The sequence below is a fragment of the Rattus norvegicus genome, chromosome X (assembly GCF_021556685.1).
Source record: "Rattus norvegicus strain SHRSP/BbbUtx chromosome X, alternate assembly SHRSP_T2T, whole genome shotgun sequence".
NCBI lineage: Eukaryota > Metazoa > Chordata > Mammalia > Rodentia > Muridae > Rattus > Rattus norvegicus.
In genome coordinates this window covers 105,838,013-105,860,128 of record NC_141554.1, presented here as the reverse complement: position 1 = coordinate 105,860,128, position 22,116 = coordinate 105,838,013, and the positions used below count along the sequence as shown (strand labels likewise).

The window sequence follows — 22,116 nt, the reverse complement described above, 5'->3', positions numbered from 1 at the left end:
AAGGACTGACACATTCTATGATTGATCTCATTTGGTCTTCACAATAAGCCTGGCAAGTTAGCATCGCTGTCATCCCTATTACAGAGCTGAGAAGATGGACGATCAGAAGATGTAAGTGACTTGATCCAGGTTACATAGCACATTAAGCATCAAGGTTGAAGCTCAATCTGCCAGCCTCCGGCACCCGCACTAATTTATGCCATGACCGTACCTACCGGTTCTCATCTTCTAAATGGGCCAGGATCTTCTCGAGTTCCCCCTTGCTTTCTGTGGCCATGCTGCACGGAGCCTGCTGTCCAAAGGCCGGCTCTCGGTCTGTGATGGGGCTGGAGTGCCTCAACAGGTACTGGTCCTCGTCGCTGCATGGGAGTGGGCAGAGCAAAGGAGGTGACTGGGTGTTGAACATAGAAACAGGCCAGGGAGCCAGTTCCCAGATCCTAGCTTGGAGCCCAGGAAATGTATGCTGGCGCATTCACTTTGAAGTCATATAAAGAAAGGCTTCGGGATACTAAAAGAGGCAGTGTCTGAGAGAGGATTGGGAGATATTTCCAGGATGCTGACGTTTCTGGGGTTTTCTCAAATATAATGAGAAAACCACCTTCCATTCCAGGCTGTTTCCCCATCTATGTGTCTTTCCTTTTTCACCTTCCAGAAGGATCTGGTCCCAGTTAGGACCAGACTGTCCCATGTCAGCAGTTCCTAGGCCTTCTTTACAGGCAAGGAACCTCTCTTAGAGATGCAAGAACTCCCTCTCTGTCCTATGGCACCAGGCCTCCCTTAGGCCATACTTGAGTAATGGTTCTGTTTCCTCTTAGGGTTTCTGTAGCATTAATGGGGTTTTGTATCTTAAGCTGCTTAAGCCGCTTTGTGCAGCTTTGGACAGGAGCTTTTTTTAAATTTCTGTCTTCAAAGTTGTGCATAGGAAGATGATATCATGTTATATGAAGGGACCTTGGTAGATGGTTCAGTTGACAGGTGAGAAATTGCTTCTCTTCCTAAACACTGTAGTCGGGAAGCAGCCTTCCTTCCTCTGGGAGTCAAGGACCCTAAGCACCGGCCTCCCATTCTCTTGGTGAGATACCATTCCCAAACAGTGGCAGAAGGATCCCAAGGACAGCTATTTCTGGGAAATTAGCAGCTGTGGAAACTCACATGCTGTCATCCGGGGACAGGCTGTCATTAAAAAAGGAACAATTTTGACTTTCCATCTCAGCAAGCCTAGAAAGACAGAGCCACAATAGGAGAGAATGTAGGATGTGGGGCCTGCTTCCATCCCCAGCACTCTAATAGAACAATAAGATCACTGGCTTAGGGAGCTGGCCCCAACTCCCCACCACTAAGGATTGGGCCTTGCTGGCCATGGTACGTTCTACTTCCCACCGCCCCTGGCTCATTCTAATTCTCCCTGTCCTTGGACTTCCTACAATTCCTACCCTTTTCTCTTTGGACTTCGAATAGTCCCCACTCCCACTGAAAGGCAGTGGTACCTGCTGGCAAAATGCTCAATTCGAGAGTGTGTGTCAGCGTGTGGCAACATCGGGGAAGAAGCAGGTCTAGAAGAAAGCAGCAAAGATTCAGAAGACCCAAAGCAACTGAAAGCCCATCTCCCCGCCATCCTCCCCGCCTGGATGCTAACAAGATACAAAGAGTGGATCCTAGTCTATAGCTCAGGCCAGAATCTAGGTCAGACATAAGCCGAACCACCCTGTCGCTGGCGATTTTTCACACTGTCCAGCTCATCTGTGACTCAGCCCCTGGCCAGCACATAGGTGAGCTGGATGAGGTCACCTGGAGTCTCTGCTCAGCCGCTACTACTCACGTCTCACTGCAGTCGCTCTCCAGTACTGACTGCACAGGCAGATAACCTCGCTGAGGGTGTTTGCTGAAATACTGCTTGGAGCGAAATTTATTCTTTAAGGTTGTGGCAAAGTCCCTCATGTTTTCACTAGATGTGGTCTGCAGGGAGACAGGACAGAGAGAGCCACGCTAGTGACATCAGGACACCATGAGATCTTGGAACTCCTTCACTAGAGCACAGAATGTGTCTGGTACCCCCCCCCCAATAAATCAAAACAGAGTCTCAACGAAATTCACTCTAAACTCTCAACACTAGTTGCCTCTGGGAAGGTAGACTGGAGCGGTGAAGAGAAAGGAAGACTTTCATTTTAAACTCGGAACACTCCTGTCTGCATACTTTGAATCTTTTACAGAGAGCATGTAATTGTACATTTGAGGTTTATTTTATGTTGTTACACTAGGGTTGTTTAGGTGATCACATTGTTGAAAGCTCATGGGTTCTTCAGTGTTAAACAGAGAAGGCAGCATCTCACAGCGGGTGCCCCGATCTCTGGCTCTTACAATCTTCCTGTGCCCTTTTCTGTGGGATCGGTGGGAATCAGGCACCCCCAGTCACTTATTATCTACATTTTGACTAATTGTGGATCTCTGTAAGAACACAACAGCAGATGACATGCCAACACAGACAGGGGAAATTCCACAGTCCCACCCCTAGAGGAAGAGCTATAAGGGGTCAATGCTTGCTAAGGGAGAAAGAACCATTCTTCTTCAGGGACAAGTTCCCATACAGGTTATCCAATGCCAAGTGGTCAGCTTTGGACACATGTACATACTAGCAAAGCTAAATGGACTCAGTGTGTGCATACATATGTAATATGTATATAGATATGTATGTTTTTATGATTTATTTATTTTGTATTTTATGCATCTGGGTGCCTTGCCTGCACGTATATCTACCCCGTTGGAACTGGAGTGGCAAACAGTTGTAGGCAGCTTTGTGGGTGCTGGGAATCGAACCTGAATCCTTTAGGAACAGCAGTGCTCTCAACTGTAGAGCCATTTCTCCAGCCCAAGTGGATTGTGGACAAACAGAGGTGTGTGTGTGTGTGTGTGTGTGTGTGTGTGTGTGTGTGTGTGTGTACACATGTATATACAAGTAACAATAATTAAAGAAGATATCATGCATTTGGGCGGGGTCACAGCAAAAGTTGGAGGGGATAGGAGTGCAGTTCACATATGATGTTCTCAAAAATAAAATTATCATATAAAAACTTCTTATTAATGTCTGTTTATAAAACTTGAAATTTTATTTACTTTGCGTGCGTACGTATGTACCCACTACAATACACAGATGGCAGTCAGAGGACAACTCACAGGAATCGCTTCTCTTCGTCTACCATGTGTGTTCTATGAATCAAACTGCAGTCATGGGGCCTGGCACACTTTACCCACTAAGCCATCTTGTTGTCCCTTTTCTATAAATTCCAAGAATGGGAAAGATAAACAGGAGGCAGAGGATTATCAGCTTCTCTCTTCCAGCGAGTTTCTTCTGTTTGTCCTTTATAATGTTTTGTGTAAATGATGATAAAGGAAAAGTAACAGACATGGCCCCTACTCTCGCTGCCTCACACATCCCTGTGCTAACATAATTTGAAGATAATACCTTAGAAAGGGGAATTCTGGAGAACCAGGTTAAAAAGGGAGAGGTGGGGAGGGGAGAAAGCCAGTTGGACTGCACTTGGGGTTCTGGAAGAATCTAAGGGAACAGAAAAGTATAAGATGTTAAGAGGGGGAGGGAAAGATGGCTCAGCAGTAAAGAGCTCTGATGTTTCAGAGGACTCGGGTTCAATTCCTAGCATCCACAAGGCTACCCACAACTATTTGTCACTCCAGTTCCAAGGGACCTGACACTCCCTTCCGGCCTCTTCAGGCACCAGGTATGCAAGTGGTTCGCATACGTACATGCAGCCAAAACACCCAGATGTATAAAACACAAAATGGATAAATCTTAAAAGATATTGAAAGGACAAGCTCAGGATGCTACCTACACATGTAGCAGCCCTGTGCCCAAGTTCTAGGACATGGCACAAGATGGGCTCAGGCAGTTTTGAAGGGAAGGTTGCCTATGGAAACCAAGTACAAATGGTGAGTATAGGTCAAAAGCATATGTTTCTCATTTTAATGGACTGTGTGACTTGAGCACAGACTTTGGTACGCAAGGAGGGGTAGAAAAAAAAGACAAAGTAGAAGAAAGAGACCCAGGGATTCAGTACAGGAGCTATACAAGAACGAGCCAAGAAAACTCATATCAGCAAGAGAAAGGAAGGTATCTAGAACCATCTTTCTCCTCCTTCCAAGACCCCCCCTCCCGCCCCAGGGTATTTTTCTGTAGCAAAACAGTTAATGCCAATTAAAGGACTAGGAGGGCACAGAGCTCCCTAGGCAACTATGGCCCCAGGGTCAGAAAAGCTGTGATGGAAGAGTAGGAACCCCAAACCAGTGAACCCCCATTATTTGGGTAATGCTCCATTGGGGAAATTTGAGACCTGTGTGCCAATGCTGTGCAAAGAGGATCAAAACCTAGTGTGTGAGAAATGCCTGCCCTCCCACCTGGTGTGGAGGCTGCATACCGGTGTGTAATACTCCATGATGGGATAGTGGAGCTTGTTGCCTTTGCTGGCCTTGCCTGTCAAGAAGCAGGTCTGGCAGATATCCACGTTAAATTGTTTCAGACTCCGGTACCTGGGGGAGAGAAGGTATGGTCATGGAGATCATCCAGCGTACCACCGTTTCCCCAATCCAAATACACACAGAGAAGGGAGTGGAGCTCAACCTCGACAGGTGAATAGCCTCATTCTACAGACCATAAATCCTGCATTCAACCACAGGACCCCAGGGAGTGTGCAAAGGGGCATTGTGTCAGCCAGGTCTTAAAGGGGGCCAGGTAGGAATAAACATCTCACTGTGGTAGCTTTCTAAACAGGGATGGTCCCAAAGGTCCCCTCCCTACTCTGGAGAAGTCAAACCTGCTAAATGAAGGCCATTTATTCACTGGCTGCAGTTAACAGAAGGTTGTTTTCAAAGGTTCTTATAAAACTGTATTTATATTATTACAGATTATAGAATAGTCCTCCCAATCTCCTTTTAAAGGCAAGCTAAACTTCTCTAGTCCTGGGAGCATCAAAGAGTGAAAAGCCTAGCCTTAGGTAATCCAATATCTATCCCTTGGTTTAGAGCTAAATAGCCAGTTTATCTTGGGCAGTTTACTCAAGTTATAAAAAGCAGAGTGTTTGTAGGGGCAGTTGTATGTTAGTAGTCTAAAAAGCTAAAAGGTTGGCTGGATTGAGGTTGGGACTCAGTGTGTTCCTAGCATGCCCAAGACCCCGAATTCTATCCTCAGCAGCACATTCACAAACTTCAGGCATTTTAGGAGAGCAGTTAGCTTTGTGGAAGAAGGAGTGGGTTATAATCTGGGAGGCTTCACAGGAGTTTCAATAATGTTTTATCCCTTAAGCTTGGCCCTGGGTATGCACAGTGTGCTTCGGTCAGTTGACACTAAAACATATTCCCATCTATGAGGTTTATAGTGGAGAGGAATGTGCAGTTGACTTACGAAAAGCCCTCATGTGTCATGAAAGTTGCTTTTGGGTTAGGGTGCATTCACAGCCATTCTCAGCTGCAGAGCTGTGGGTCGTTCATGCCTCTGAGGCCGTTACATCTATAGGACTGATTGGGTCTCCTTTAGGTGAAAATGCTGGCCGTGTTTGCTCAGGCTTTGCTGACTGAGCATCTGGAAATCCAGACATCCCTGATAGAGCATTGCATACCAATCTCAGATTTTTAAAGATTCACTTATGTATGTATTATATGCATATGGGTGCTCTGTCTGCATGTATGTCTACACACCAGAAGAGGGCAGCAGATCCCATCATAGATGGTTGTAAGCCACCATGTAGGTGCTGGGAATTGAACTCAGAACCTCTGGAAGGGCAGCCAGTGCTCTTAACCAAGGAGCTTCTCAGGTTTTAGATTAGGGATATGTGAGCTGCGTGGTGGAGTGTGTATCTCTTTCTAACTCTGCACTGGGATCTCCTGTGTGTAGCCTACTAGTCAGCTGTGTGGGGGACAGTATTTATTTATTTATTTATTTATTTTTCATCTTTATTAACTTGGGTGTTTCTTATTTACATTTCGATTGTTATTCCCCTTCCCGGTTTCCGGGCCAACATCCCCGTAACCCCTCCCTCTCCCCTTCTTCATGGGTGTTCCCCTCCCCATCCTCCCCCCATTGCCACCCTCCCCCCAACAATCCCGTTCACTGGGGGTTCAGTCTTGGCAGGACCAAGGGCTTCCCCTTCCACGGGAACAGTATTTATAACACATATGATATAAATCAGTTTTTCTTTCTTTCTGTGGAGTTGATTGTGAAATATATATGCTGATACAACATTTAGTATATAGATTATTTTTATAGCATCTACTATATATTTTTAAGAACCTGTAGTACTTTGTATTATAACTAGAATGAAAATTTTCCTTTATAATTTTTAGAAATTAAACATTTTCAATAAAAAAGGTTATAAGAACACACCATGGATAAATCATAAAGCATAATGACTAAACAAGGCTGTTCTGTAACCAACTTTTGGGTCCCATGATATTTTTATTATCCCAGAAGGTATCGTATCCCATACCTGAACCCTTTGATGGGGCACTGTCTACAGATAGAACACTTGGTCTGATGCTTCACTTGCTCAGCAACGGTGACCCGATGAAGAACAGCCAGCCACACCATAGACTGGGGCTCCAGGTTGACCCACTCCAGGAATTGGGAAGCTTCAATGACTGGCTTGCCAGTGCTCTAGAGAAATAAGAAATCTAATGAAGATAAGGCCAAATATCTTGCTGCTTGAGTGTCAGCCAGTGCCCAGTGACGCAGGGAATTGGGACCCTCTTCTGCAGGCTTCCAGCTCTACACCCCAGAGAACTGTTAGTTCTGTTTTCCTTTCTCCAAAGAGCTCCCATGCCTCTGAGTACTTTGCACCCAAAGCTGGGAGGCTGGTCTCCGTCTGTTCCACTCCCCACCCCTTCCGTCTTACTTCCCTCCCTCTGTGAAGCTACAGCTCCATACTTACGAAGCGAAAGCAACTACGGACACTGGGCTCCACATTGCTGCCCCCAAATGCTGCCACTTCACCCAGCTGACGGGGCACTTGGATGGCTTCATGAAGCAGGGCACCGAGGTGGCGCTGGTCACACTGGCTGCCTGAATTGGCCACTTGGCTGAAGAGATCTGCTGGGCCCGTCATCAACAATAGCCAGACCCGATTTAGGAATGACCAGAGAATGGTGCATGGAGGAAGAAGGAGAAAAGGATGAGAGAGAAAGAGCACACTGGACTGTGGAACTGATAACTTGAACGTGGCAAATGCAGAAATTCATCCCCGAGCTCAACTCCCAAGGGTTTGAAAAAGAGCATTTGTGAGTTTGGGTGGGGGAATGAGGCAGACACAAAGAGGACATCGTCAACGAGAAAGGAAGGGAGGGGAAAGGGGCAGTGAGGGAGAGAACAAAGGAGAGAGTGATAAAGAGACAGACACAGGAGCACAGGAGAAAGAAAGAAAGAAATGGATATCGGCGAGGAGGCAGGGTCGAGAGAAAAACAGAGAGAGGGAGGAAAGAGAAAGAAAGAGAAAAGAGAAGATCGGAGAAGGAGAGAGAGAGACACAGAGAGAGAGAGACAGAGACAGAGAGACAGGGAGAGAGACAGAGACAGACAGAGAGACAGAGACAGACAGAGCACAGAGAGCAAGCAGACAGAGCTAAGTAAGGGTAGCGCCAGACATGGATGTTACAGGAGTGGGAAAGCAGATGCTTCCTTGGTGTAGAAACACACACTGGACAGCTGTCTCCACCCTCAAGAGAGGACAGTTCTTCTAGAACCTTCTCAAGGCCAGACCAGTAACATTAGCAACCACCTGAACATAAGATCCATTGCTTCAAACCTCATCTAATTCCCAGAAAAATGCACCTGGGAACTGAAAAACACCACTAAGTGGCCACATACCTCTCTGCTGAGTCACAAGGTCAAAACTCTGCTTATCCTATGGTCTCGCTCCTTTCTCCTCTTGCAATAACCCTCCCCCACCCAACATCACTGCAGATGCAAGAGTTGTACTCACACTGAAGTTTTTCTTTCACTTCAGTGCCACACAGGCATGCGATGCCAGTCTTAAAGGACAATGCTCGCATCTTTCCACTGCGGCCACTAGGTTTAAAGGAAGAGATAGGAAATGTGAAGATCTGTGAAAGGCTAAGGTCTTGGCAGTCTTTCCTTATTGCTTTGATCCCAACAGTGCACTGGCCAACCATGGGGTCCTGATGCAAGTACACCATGGGAACAAGCTCTTCCCACCATGGCCAATGGAGATGCCCCAGTGGATTAATCTGGACGGTTTCCAGGACTGAAAGCTTTTACCTATCAAAAACGTTGAGGAGCCAGTTGAGGCTCATGTCTACACACAGCGGCACGTTGACCAGGATGCCTCTTTCCTCCTCCAGTCGTTCATACAAGGCAGTCAAGCAGTGAATGACCTCCACCACATCCATTACATGTTCACTGGCCTGCAAGTCGTGCTCATTGAAGATCTCCAGAGCTGTAGTTAAAGTTACCAGATCCACTGGAAAGGAGAGAAGAAAGGAGGATAGAGTCTGAAGAAGCAGCCCCGGGATTTGATGAGGCAAGGCTATGGCAGCATCAAATCTGGTATTAAGTCCACACCAACCATTTGCAAGTCTGACATAAGCTTGACTTTTGCCATGACTCCCATCCTATGGAAGAGCAAGGCACCACAGGTCGCCCAAGTTAACAAAGCATGTCTCTGTTTACATAGGTTCTTTCACATCCGTTCTGAGGAAACAGTGAGACAAATGAGCATACCTCCTGCACTGCACTGACTCCTGAGGAATCATATCTCATTTCAAGTTTCTCTGTTTGCAAAGGTTTCTTTTGTCTTTTTAAAATAATCTTGGAGGTACAGAGGGCTGATCATACTAGGCACCCAAACTAGGCACTCTATCACCAAGCCAAACCCTTAGCCTAATATCAGATTCAATTGAAAACAGATTTGTTCATGAGCCCTGTTCCAGGAAGCTTAGTCCTAGTCACAAAGGGTGGTGCATGACTGGGTGAATGTGATATACATCAGGAAGACATTACAACTACCTGTGAGGCTGAGTCAGCCTGGCCAGAGCCCCCGGACAGAAAATTTAAGTGGACAATACTCCTGAGCAAGGCCAGAGGGGACAATAACACATCTGCAGCACGCTGATGACTAACCACGAAAACTTGCTTTTACAGCTCTGTTGCTGTGTCTAATAAGCCCAAGATGGTGGACCATGGAGCAAATACTGCCTGCTGCAAAGCAATTTCTTGATTGCCCAAGCCAATGAGGAGGAAACAGACTACGAATTGGATAGGTGTGGAGTTACTTTGAAAACTAGTCTGGGGCTTGGGGTGAATAGCAAGATCAAGTTTTTTTTCAGCCAAGACGTCCTAACAAGTGTAGTATGTATAGTGTTCCCATCAAAACAATCATTGGCTCTGGCCAGGGTGGGGGGTGCCAACAGGAAGAAGCAGACAGGTGGGGAACAGGAAGAAAGGGGCAAAAGCCATGGGAAAGAACAACTGAAGATGTACAGCGCAGGGCCTTCTGGACTCGGCGGAGCTTCATGGCAGTGCGGTAAGCTGAGAACTTGATGTTGTTCAGGTCAGCTGCAAAACATGAAGGAGACCCACTGAGATCAGAGAATTGTGAAGGAGAACAAGTGCCAACAAGGAGATGTAAGAACGGGGGTTGTTAGTGCAAGTGTGCGCCGAGGCAGCCACACAGGGCAACGATGTGGTATTGTGCAATGCAGTGCAACACACATACATCCTGCAATTCTTTACTAGACTTAATAAAAATAAAAACAAAATTAATGGCAAACCTGACCCTTGCTAAGTGTCCATTGATAGCTCCCAGACTCTTTGAGCTTTTGAAGAAGATTGTTATAGCATGCTGAAATCGTATTATGACCTACATATCAAAAGTAGGCCCTGGAAAACCTCTTGCATATATGTACCAGAAGCCATGTACAAGAACGCCTCAGCAGTGTCGCACACAGTCACTCTAAACTAGAGAGCCATGTGCCCACCAGCAATAGACTGGGTAAAGAAAGGCCATGCTCCATGGTATCCCCTCCAGCAGTGGAGTGTTCTAAGTGTAGTCATATGGGGAAACTTGTGACATACGCTATATTTCTAGTAGGCAAAGATAAGGCATGAAAGAGTCTCTCTCACTGCAGCTCAGAGACTGCCTTTCAAATCAGACTAGACTTCGCGTCTTCAAGCATAGCTCTCTAATGACGTTAAAATGGTCCAGAGGGAAATGGAGAGTATGCTGTTGAGGAAGATGCAGAGGGGCTGTTTGATCCTTTTAAAAGCCACCTTATTGAAGTACAATGGACGTGCAGGAAGGCAGATGTGAAGTGACAGTTAGGAAGCTAGTATTTAGTGTTTATAGCTTGATAAGTTTGGCGATAAGTATACATTACCACAACCTGTATCCTAAACCTATCCATTGCTACCAAAGTTTCCTCCCAACCTACTTTTTTAAATTACTATTAGCAGTGGCATGCTGCTGGTAAGAACATTTAATATCGAATTATTCTCTTGGTAAAACTTGACACATTAAAACAATACTATTAACTATACGCACTATGTCATACAGCAGATCTCTAGGACCTAGTCTTGTTGCGTAATTGAAATGGTAGCCTGTGACCATTGCATCTCTTATTTCAGTTAACATAACATTCTTTGGGTTTGTGTACATTGTCTAAATGGTGTTGCTTTCAGACTAAAGATTCATTTTGTGCATATGGCACATGCTGTTCATCCATTCATTTACTGATGGAATACACAACAAAGACAACGGTACCGATTCCCGCCCTATGTAGGAATCTCGCATTCTCACCTAGGGTTTGGTATAACTCGGTCATCTTGGGATGGTCCCAGCATGTGGTCTGAGCCTGGTGGCTATAAACAAAAGCATCAATAGCACCAACATCACATTCCCAACATCCTTTGCAGACACACACACACACACACACACACACACACACACACACACACACCAGTTAGTGAAAGGTGGGTTGCAAGAAGCCGCACAATGCAGAGATAAACTCTAAAGATCCCGATGCCCCAGAGTTCACCATCACCCAGGCAGAACCTTAGCACTCCTTACAAGTTAGAGGAAGCATTGGACTAATCAGGGGAATCCCAACGCACAAGACGTGACAGAGTTTGGTAGCAGAAAGACAGGAGATGGAGGGGCTGGGCGGGTGATGACCAGCTTCTGACTCTGATGATCACTCACTTGATGTAGTAGGGGACTTTATTGGGAGAAATTGCTCTTTCCCAGGGAACTTGAACAGAAGCTGTTAAAAAAAGAAGAGAAAGAAAGCTGGCCACTAGTATTCTTCAAGCATCCTAGCCATCCTTAAATTAAATTTCTTAATTAGAGTAATCCATTTCATTTTATGTGATTTGTCTGCATGTATACATGTGCACCACATGTGTGCTTGGTGCCTGTAGAGGTCAGAAGATGGCATTATATCTCCTGGAATTGGAATTAGAGAGGGTTGGGAGTCACCATGTGGGGGCTGGTAATTGAAACTCTGTCCTCTGCAAGAGGAACAAGTGCTCTTAACCACCTCACTGGTTCATCTTCTTATACTCTGTGCTTCCTCAAAGGTGGTTAGACACGAAAGGAAATACCATTCACTTCCCAGTTAACAGCTCCCAGTGAGTGGCATTTACAAGAAACCCATGTTGTTGTTCCTTGATGTAAGAGCAGAGGAAGAGATTGTCACTCATGGCCCATGGAACCAGAAAGAGGGCTAGAACATGAACAGGGATACTTCATAACCCTACTATTTTCCCCAAGCAGGCTATAATTTTTACCTATTCAGCTGCAGGTAGCTGAACTGCTTCTGTGGCTATGAGACAAATAGAATTTTCTCTGGAGGCTCAAAGCCTTTCCCCTAGAAAGCCTATTTTCTCAGATCTGTGCAGAAGAGGGCGAGAGATGATACTGCCCATTTACCTCTTTCACCTCTCCGTCTGTATCATTGAGATCGTAATAGGAGAGGCCCAATGACCTGGCTCACTCCACCCACTCAGTGCAATGTTCCAGGCTATGAGAAATCCTCTGCAGATTTAGCTGTGTGGAACTGGTTAGAAGGCAATAATCCAAAGCATGTTTATTGAGCTCCTCCTATGTGCCAGATACTATGCTCATGCCTCGTGTGCACACCTAAGTTCCCTTTCTGCATATTTTTGACATCTCCTCTCCTACTTCCTTGGCCTAGGCCAGCCAGCAACACCTATTCACATGGATTATGGTGCAGTGAATTCTGAGTGGTCCCTCTGTTCCCACTTTGGCTCCCAACAATCTATTCTGAACATCATGCTGACGTGTAAATCAGATCATGTCACCCCACTCCTCAAACCTGATCAAAATCCTCTGTTGTGTTTGGAGTAAAATCTCAAGTTCTCACTTTTACCCACAAGGCCTTCTGTGCTCTAACATCTCCGCTCTTTCTGTTGCTTTCTTCTCCATAGGTCTCCTTGCTGTTCCTCAGCACACGTCCCTGAGCCCCTGCTTTATTAAGGGCTACATTTCTGCCTAGTGTGCTCCCTCGGGTATGCATGTGGTCCTTCTTTCATTGCCTTTAGAACTCTACAAACTGTCACCTTCTCAGTGAGAGCTCTGCAGCATCTCTTCCCATTAGCCACATGTGGTCAATTCTCACATCACCTTAGGACTCTGTAAAACTGTCACCTTCTCAGTGAGACCTCGACACAGTCTCTTTCCTTTAAGTCTAGTCCTCCCCCCCCCACATGCCTTCCTTGCTTTAATATTTTCCATAGCACGTGTCACAAATTTCTCTTATACCTGGCTACTTATTTAATTATGATATGTTTCCTCCTCTAGAATATTAGCTATTCAAATCTAAGGATTGTTTTTTAATACCAGCATGGTCCCAGTGCCCAGAAAAGTACCTGGCTCACAATTAATACTGTAGCACAAATATGCTTATTTAATTTTTTAAAACCTAAAGAGCTAGGAAATCCCTCCCCCTCAGATGGGAAAGGTGAGATTCAAAAGGCTACACCAGTTTTTCAAATTTGCATAGCTCTTAGGCTGAGGCACAGTGGCTCTGAGCCGGTACTCTGTGACTGGAGAAGCTGGTCTTTTAACCACCACACTACACAACTTTTCCTCATTCCTTCTTGAATGCCAAGACACAGTAGTGGGCTCCCAACGAACAGACCCCTAGGAGACAACAGTAGATTTTTTGGAAAATGGCTCAGGTTCTGCTTCACGAAGTCTAATTTGATTCACATACTGGAGAGGAAGTGCTGTGACCCAGGCCCAAAGTCCCGGTGGGCATCCTGGAGCTGTTTAAGCCTCTCAGCAACTGACACCTATGGAAAGAACAGTGGGTTACTTCTATTACTTATTGTGGAGTCTGCACTTCTATTCCAATATCATCCGTGCTCACCCAACTCCCACCCTCCTCTAGCACCGACAAGGATCAAAGAAAAGCCCTCTTATTTCCAAGCTGTAGTAATTCTCTCCAGTCTAATCAGTGTGTTTAAATCTAGACAAGCCCTTGTCATTCTTCTAGTTCAGCCACTGCCCACAGCTTAGAAGTTGAGAGCTTTATTCTCGGACCCCTCAATCTCCACCATTGTTTTCCTGTGTAGCTTTCATTTCCAAACCATTGATATTCTTTGGGTTTGCATATACTCCCCTTCCACCCTGTCCCACAAGCTTGGCCAGAACCAAAGGCCTCCCCAAAGCTCATTTCAGCGTGCTCCTCTACCTGGAGCTGTTTCCAGCGGACGTTGATCTGTTCCAGAGCCCTTGAATTCTCCATTGACAAGTGCACATCAGAAATAGCAAGCTGGTGGGCCAGGTCATTCACTAACTTCACCCCGTCTTTCACAGGAGAGAATTCTTCTTTGAATAACTAGAAAACCAGAACCCGAGTGCCACAGCAGAGAGAGTAAGGAACAGGGCATGTTACTCAGTCACCTGAACTCTCCCCTGTCCATGTAGACAGTTAGTTTCAACAACACCTGGCTACTTTGCTATTTGTGCAATAAACCAAGACATGACTGGTCACTGGTCTTATCCTTTTCTTCTATTCCTTTCAGAGAAGCATAGCAAGAGAAAACAGTAGGACACAGAAGACTATAGACAAACCAGTCCCCAATCTAACCCATAAGTAAAAGATGCTCAGCGGAGGCCCAGACCAGCAATTAAGTCTCAGCAGAAGGAGCATCAGCATTGTGAAAGGACATTAGGTCTCAGTCAGGGAAGGATCCCTACAAACCTTGATGGCTTGGATATGCTCTGGGAGGGAATCGATAAAGAGATCTCCTATGGGCTCCCATGTGGCTCGGACTCCCTCTGCTTGGGTCAAAGTACTGCTCAGTTCCTCCATTGCCCCTTGGATCTCCAATAGATGTTCCAGGGTGTGCTCAATGTGGCGATGCTGATCCACACAGCGGGCTGTCAGCTTCTCCCACAGTTCACTGGCCACTGTTGCCTGCTTCCACACAAAGCGACTGAGGTTTTGAATCCGCTGTCTTGGGGAGGTATCTGTGAAGACAACCAGGAAGACAAGTCAAGCTAACTCAGCAAAGGCAACCCAGAGAAAGACCAAGGCAAACTTACTCCCTTATAAAATGCTTGTCTATCAATATGGACTTGGAGACGCAGGTGTGCGCTTCTTTATATACATAGTATTTACTCATTCTCTCTCTCTCTCTCTCTCTCTCTCTCTCTCTCTCTTTCTGTGTGTGTGTGCGCGCGCGCGTGTGTGTGTGTGTGTGTGTGTGTGTGTGTGTGTTGCACAGTGCTTGTGTGGAACTTAAAAGACAGTGTGCTGGAGTTGGCCTTCTCTTTCTACAAGGTGGTTCCCAGGGATTTAATTCATGTCAGGGTCCTAGGCAAGCACCTTTCCCAGCTGAGCCACCTCACTAGCACCCCATTCAGAGATTTCTTAAAAGCTGTGTATCTTAAGATTATTATTAAGCTTTTCAATATAAGTAATAATATCGATATTTTCACCCTTTCCTAAAATGCTAATGTCTGTCATATCCCAAGAAGGATTTTGGCACTGGCATTATCTGCCCATTTGGTTTAGAGTTCCCTAGTTTTACCTACATTCACTTTTGTGCATGTGCATATAGACACATTTAGTTTTATGCAATCTTATGATGTCTTGTTTTATAAATCTACTGCTACATAAGAACATTTTAGTCCCCCCCCCCACTTTTACATTAAGGTTTTCTCATTATTAAATGGTAAGGTAAAGAGTGAATAAAGTATTTTAAGTGTAGTGAAACTCAGTCATCTAGTCCTATTCATAGACCACTGGGAAATGATTTAGGCACCAGTATCTGCTAAAATCCAAAGGAAGATTTTTTTTTTTTTTTTTTTTTTTTTTTTACGAAGCCCCAGCTCAGGAGTCTGGTATAATGTTTTCAGTTTTTCTATTTGGACTCTTCAATTTCAGGTGTCCTCTTTGTCCCTCAGACTACCTGTTGAGAGAGGACTTAGAGTCTATAGTGCCACGCTACATGGAACTGCCTAGCACTCTCTGGAGCTTGCCGTATTCGGGGCCCACTGAGCAGCAATTTATGTACTAACTGGACTACTGAGAGACCAGAAATAAACCGAGACCGTGAATAGAATCTACAAAGGACTCCACTGATGAGGACTTCTTTCTAGTCTATTTACTTCATGTGTCAGGGCTGAGGATTCTTTGTGGAAGGGTTTGCTAGAACATTACTCAGACGTGGTCGTTTATTGAAATCTAAACAGACGGTGGCCCTCCCTATGACATCAGGCCCAGATGTCATTAGGATCAAGTTGACAAGCCACAATCCATCTCAAAGGTCACTACCCAACTTCTTTGCTTTTAAGATTTATTTATTTATTTATTTATTTATTTATTTTAGTTGCTGGCTGTTACCAGTATTGCCAATGTCCCTCCATGTTGGAATAAAACAGATTATTTTCTAATGTTTTTTATTTGTGCTACCTTTCCTCATTAGTATCTTCACAAACAAATATGAAAACAAAGGTGCGTATCACATGGACAGTAAGCACAACCCTGGGTTGTCGCTTAGGCGACAAACGATACTCCGAAAGAACACACTATTCTCATTCCCTGAGGTGCTTCAATTCACTTGTGTCTTTCTTTTCTTCTGTCTCTGTCCCCCTGTGTCTGTCTCTCTCTGTCTATTTCTTTCCCTCTTTTCACCTTCTTTCTTTCTTGTTTCCTTTCTTTCTTTGTTTCCTTTTTTCCTTCCTTCCCCCCCCCTCTCTCTTTCTATCTCATGACAAGTCCATACATAGCACTCTGAAGAGTCACATGCTTCAGGCCACATGCCAGTCAGTGAGCCCTGCTTCAAGCTCTTTCCTTTTTCTTACAGCTAACTGTGACTCTAGCCCCTGTCCGACTTTGGACGGACAGAGAAAACTGCCTTCCTGAGTTACAGCTGAGACAGGGAGCGTGTGAAAGGCACAATGGTGTTTGTTTAGTAGTTCCCGCAGCTCGAAAGGAAGTGGAGGAGGACAGGAAAGCCACCTACCTTTGCTCTCAGAATGAGACTCCTCTAATTCCTCAAATGGGTGCTGAGACAGGAAAGCCTGTGCCGATTCCAGCACAGAGTAGATATAGGGGCCTTTAGACTTCACTTCTTCCATAAAGGCCTGTGAAGGTTAGCAGCCGAGTTAGCTCTTCAACCACTTCAATTTTATCTCACATCAACAACCTTTCTTCTCAAGGTAAGTTGGTCCTGTAGCCCTACTAGGTGTCTCAGGCTTACCCAGAAAAAAAAATTACCAGTCTTCTCAGAAAATAACTCTAATGCTAGAAAGTCTAGTTAGTGTGCAATGAGTCTAGCTGTGCCACAGAGTAGAAGAAATGTGGAGTAGGGCTTAGCTTTCCACAAGACTCAGTGTGAGATTAGCTTGGGTTTTACAATTAGCTCAAGGTCAGCCTGAGCTATATACGAAGTTTGACAGGCTTATGCAGTAAAAACTTGTCTCAAAACAACAACAAAAATCCTAGATAGAGTTGTCATTTTCTGATTCTGGAGATGATGCCATAGAAATATTTAAAAGTTCAGAAAACTGTAAAACACAAAATTAAAGAGAATTCCAGTATTTTCACCTAGAGTTAAACACTGTTAATGTTTTATTACATTTCCCTCCTGGGGCATCACTGTGTGGAGTGTGTGTGTGTGTGTGTGTGTGTGTGTGTGTGTGTGTGTGTGTTTGCATACATCTATATACATGTTTATGTAACTTAAATCCAGAGTTTTATTTTTTTTTCTTTTCTTTTCTTTCTTTTTTTTTTTTTCGGAGCTAGGGACTGAACCCAGGGCCTTGTGCTTGCTAGCTCTACCACTGAGCTAAATCCCCAACCCCCAGAGTTTTATATTTTGCATTTAAAACACCATATTATATCCATTTGTCCAAGTTCTCCTTATAAATCAAGGCAGTTTTAAATCGGAGAAAAGCCTTGACTCATTCTGTGGAGTGCAAGCCCTACACTAGGACTGCTATCACCATCACCTATTGCTTTAGGTGTCTGAGCAGCTGAGGGCCTGACTGTCAGGGTATTGTGAAAGGGTATTTCCTGCTGAGAGACTCCAGTCACACTTCCAGGAGTCTAACTTACAGCATGTGTCTCCTTCTCCTGTTGTACCAGGGCCACATCCCCTTGCAAGGGCAGCTGAGCTGACAATTCTTCATCCTTTTGGCTGAGCCAGTCAATAATCTCTTGGAGTGGGAGCTGAAGTTTTCCACTGTGGTCTGAGAAGGCCTCTAGGCGAGCGCTGCATGTAACAATAAGACCAGCGATTCCATCATCTTTTTTAAGTGGCAAAAATCTATTTTTCCTAACATTCCAGGCTTTTACATGAAGCTGTGATTCAAAGGAACTGCTCTAGCTGAAGTGCTGGGAGGCACTGATGAATGTCCCCGAGGTCCCACTGCATGGAGTGCAGTATTAAGAACAGTGGTTGGGAGCTAGCCTCCATTAAAATGGTTTAAAAGATCACTCTGTGGATCTTAGTCACTTCAGCTGCATGCCCAGAACCAGGCCATGAAGGGGAAGAAACTGAACAAGTGCATTAGGGGTGACAGCCATCTGGCTCCCATCTTGCCAAGAAGGAAACCAAATCACATCAATTTGCTCGGCTGCACAGGATGCCCTGCGCGCACCAGAGAAAGCAGTTGGTGGAAAGGGCAGGGTGGATGGTTGAATGCAGCCATGAACACAAGCAAGGATATATACACATCAGCAGCCTGAAGGGACTCAAAGGATGACAGAAGCATTGGCTCCAGTTTGGGAATACAGAAGAAATCATTTGTATGCTATAATCATAAGTCTGTTCATTCCTAATTCCCAAATATAATATGAGCTAAGGTGTAATCTAGGAGGTTGGAGGCTGGTCAAGCATGCTTCGGTGAAGCTACTAAGCCCATTCCTCTTAGCACTAACAACTGTCTTTGTTCACTGCTTCCCTATACCTGGAAAAAAATTTTCTCTTAGTCACCGTGTCAACTAATTCTTACAACAATCTTATGGGGTGAGCATGGCTATCATCCGAGGACGTTCATAACCACAGACTTAAGGGACCGACACGGGTCTTTGATTTGAATCTGGGTTATCTGACTCTACAACACACTCTCGATCCGCTTTTCTTCACTGCCTCACCTCATCGCCCGCCCCCTGAGCCCCACCCACAGAAGCCATGAGTTTGGGCTTTGATGGTAGGACATGGAGATTTTAAAAAGAATGAAGTACACACAGAAAGGCAGAAAGAAAACAACACGTAGAAATTCTCTTACGAAGTCGCACCTACCCTAGCTGAAGGCACATGGATGGGAGGGGGGCCATAAAAAAGATGCGAGTAGGCCGGAGATGCAGCTCAGGGGGTTGAGTACTTGCCTAGCTTGCACGAAGTTTGATTCCTATGCCCACAGAAACGGAATGTGGTGCTCTATGCCTGTAATCTGAGTACTCGGGCGGTGGAAACTGGAAGAGAAGAAGTTCTGGGCCCTTGGCTATGTGATGACTTTAAATGCAGTCTGGGATACATAAGACCCTGTCTCTAAATAAATAAATGAGTAAATAGTACAAAATACAATAAGGGGACGAGTGTATACAGATGAACCCCTCCAAAGCTGAGCAGTGGTGAGGGAGAGGAGGGGGAGATCACTTCATTTTTATCTACATATCAACACGTTTAGGTTTAGAGTGGATTTTCTCATGTTATATGAACGTACAATGCAATACTGTGAAGTAGGAAGGATAGGTATTATTTATTCTTCCATTGATTTCTTTTTCCTAAACAAACAAACAAAGCCAGGTGTGGTGGTGCTCACCTATAACCCTAGCACTGAAGAGGCAAAGGAAAAATGATTCCAAGGTTCAAGGCCAGCCCGCACTCTACAGAGAGTTCCAAGCCAGCCTGCACAGAAATCTCAGAACAAAATAAAACCAAGTGGAAGCTAAAGCTCCGAAAACTCAAGCAACTTTTCCAAGATGACACGCCTACTAAAAGCGAATTAAAATAGAAATAGCCTGACTTCTAACCCAGGTTTCTTCCTCTAGTGCCACAGAAAGAAGGGGAAAGGTAGAGAGTAAGGCTGGGTCAGGGGGCCACCCAAACACAAAGTGCAACAACGAAAGGAGCCCAATACTGTCCCAGCCAATTCCTAAAGCAACTGTTTTTAAGAGTTAGTCCTTACCGGAGGTTGTGAGACTTCTTTTTTATTTCATTCCAACACAGATTCATGGCTGATGGTTCCAGGGGGCCAACGGCTCCAACAGACCCGTTCAAGAGCTTTGGACTTAGGCAGGGATCCCCGGCACCATCCCAAGGTGGTGCAGGGATGGTAACCGCAGCTCTAACCTGGACAGAAACACAAATATTCTGTGGGTACCTGGACTTTCTCATGCTGAGCTAAGCGTGGGACACGAGTGAACGAGATGATAGAAAGCCTGGTCCCAGGGTCTTGAAATCCAGTCCTGTTTTGTGCAGGTGTGTATTCAAGGGAGTGAGCTGTAGGACTCTAGAGTCTCACCAATGGACGGGTCTTCTCTTGGGACAGGTGTGAGACATAGATGCTCAGTGTACTGTTATTGTTATTTACCCCCTGTTAGACATTGGGTTGGGATTACTATGCAAATGGGCTCCTGCATCCATTAAGAATCGAGGTGAAATTTGCCCGAGCATGAGCAACCACAGTATTCAACCTGAGCTACAGGCTCAATCCATGGGGGCTCCCACTTTACCCACGCTTTCGAAAATACAGCTGAGAGGCTGCCCCACACAGATTCAGAGAAGCCACAGATAAGCCAAACGACGTGACCAGTTCCCTATACCCTACTTTCCAAATGTACCTAGGCCTTTGAGGTCACCCCCTCCTCCAGTTTTAACCCACACTTCAAATCTCAGTCAAAAAGCCCACAAATCTTCCAAGGGCACTGGTCGTGAAGGTGAACGTGCCCTGAGAAAGGGCTAAAGGAACATCCTGGATTTTGCACTAAAAACACTCTGACCAATGTCGGCAGTCAAGGGGTTCAGTCTTGAAGCTTGCCAAAGTGCAGCTAGGGTTCTCAGACTCATTCTCTACTGTTGCTGTCCTGGGCAGTGGTAAGGCCCAGTAAGTACTATTGGGTCTAGGGGTCTAGTTGATCAAACCCTGAGCACAGTGCTGGGAATACCCAGCCAGGGGGCAGTAGAGGGTGAAGGCAGGGATATTGGAGAAAGCAATCTGTTTCTGAGCTGATCCACCCTACCCAAGGTGACTTCTGTGTCTGCCCACAGTCTTCCTTGTGCTTGCCTATCTAGCCGGCCCATCTAGTGGCTGGGACTCCTCAATTCCTCTCTTCGTCTTAAGACGAGTCTTATGAGAGTCTCCAGGCAATTAGGACACCAATCATCCCAGTAAAACTGCAGTTCAGGATCACAACGTGAAAGGAAAGTGAGGGGTCTGCCAAGTTCTGGGGGACAAGCTGAGAATCCAGCCCCTCATTGCAGCCTGTGTGCCAACCCTACCTGTGCCGCCTGAGGAGTCCATTGCAGGATCAGAGTGGTCCATGGTTTTCCCTCAGCAGGAATCGGGACCCCGTGTTTGGTGAGTGCAGACAGGCAGAATCTTGAAGAGCTCTGAGCAAGCGTGCTCTGGGTGACAGGCAGAGCTGAGCCAGGCCAGGAGGCAGGGGCTGCTACCCTGTTTGTTTACTGACCCCCCAGGAATCTAGAGGAGGCGGCCATGTCCGAGCCTACCCAGTGAATCAGAGCTTTGTTGCCGGGAATTCCAGCTAGCTCCCAGGCTGGCAAGGACTGTGGGAGTGGGACTGGGCATTCTATGGTGCCGAGAAGGGGTGTGGAGAGGGCAGCTCCTGTTGACTAACTTTCCCTTTCTATGGAAGACACAAAGTACTCACCGCCTCCAGGCCCAGCCCTGCTCTGAAGTGGACACAAAGATAAGACAAGTTCAGCAAATACATTTTTGAAGGCAAGTTTTACAACGCCTAATGGAAGATGATCTTGGGAAGTAAGCCTTGTTCTCATCTAAGTGAACCTCCCCCAAGGCAGGGAGGAAGGTGTGTGGCCCACCTGGCCACAGGGTCATGGAATGCTGCATTGGGAAGCTGGAGGAGCAGAATCCCTCTGCATTTGCTTATCCTCCGTGAGTACAGAGGCCAGAAGATTCACTGGAGGCCACTGTGAAAACAAGGCAGTGCTTCGCCCTGCTTTTGAGAGTTGAAAGGTAGAGCGAAAGCCATGATCAGTAGACCTCTATACCCTAATGGACTGAGTGACTTGACGGGCTCCGGGCCATCCCTTTAGGTCTCTGTAATGAGGATGCGAGACAATGAAATGTAGTAGCTTCATGCAGAGAGCCAGGGATGGAGACACTCCTGTGCCAGCTTGTGTTGTACTGGGTGGGATGGAGGGAAGCCCTTTCCATTATTCCACTGGCTGAGGCAGAGCCTCTCCTGGAAATGACCACTACTTTCCTTCTTCAGTAGACTTGCCTGAACAAAAGGTTAGCATTCGTCAGCTCAGCCCCACCCATGAGCACGTTTGGAAAACAGCATGTTTATACCAGAAAGGATTCTGTTGCTATCCTTATTTATCTCCCACAGTTTTCAGGGCTTTCCACAGTTCCA

General features: G+C 45.8%; 1 protein-coding gene across 8 annotated transcripts in view; it reads right to left on the bottom strand.

Annotated features, from left to right (window-relative positions):
• The window catches only part of Drp2 (dystrophin related protein 2), a 50,665-nt gene that overhangs the window by 8,481 nt on the left and 20,068 nt on the right, over nt 1-22,116 (bottom strand). For 4 of the 8 annotated variants that reach the window (XM_087600670.1, XM_087600669.1, NM_023971.2 and 1 more), the window contains 18 exon segments: nt 19,683-19,846; nt 17,605-17,761; nt 16,511-16,631; nt 14,242-14,510; nt 13,729-13,875; nt 13,249-13,327; nt 11,214-11,274; nt 10,812-10,873; nt 9,497-9,571; nt 8,276-8,477; nt 7,980-8,065; nt 6,933-7,090; nt 6,492-6,658; nt 4,428-4,539; nt 1,820-1,956; nt 1,488-1,553; nt 1,153-1,218; nt 216-359 (listed from right to left, as the gene is read on the bottom strand). In XM_087600670.1, coding sequence (XP_087456796.1) covers nt 216-359; nt 1,153-1,218; nt 1,488-1,553; nt 1,820-1,956; nt 4,428-4,539; nt 6,492-6,658; nt 6,933-7,090; nt 7,980-8,065; nt 8,276-8,477; nt 9,497-9,571; nt 10,812-10,873; nt 11,214-11,274; nt 13,249-13,327; nt 13,729-13,875; nt 14,242-14,510; nt 16,511-16,631; nt 17,605-17,761; nt 19,683-19,846 — 2,273 coding nt within the window. 8 annotated transcript variants of the gene reach the window in all.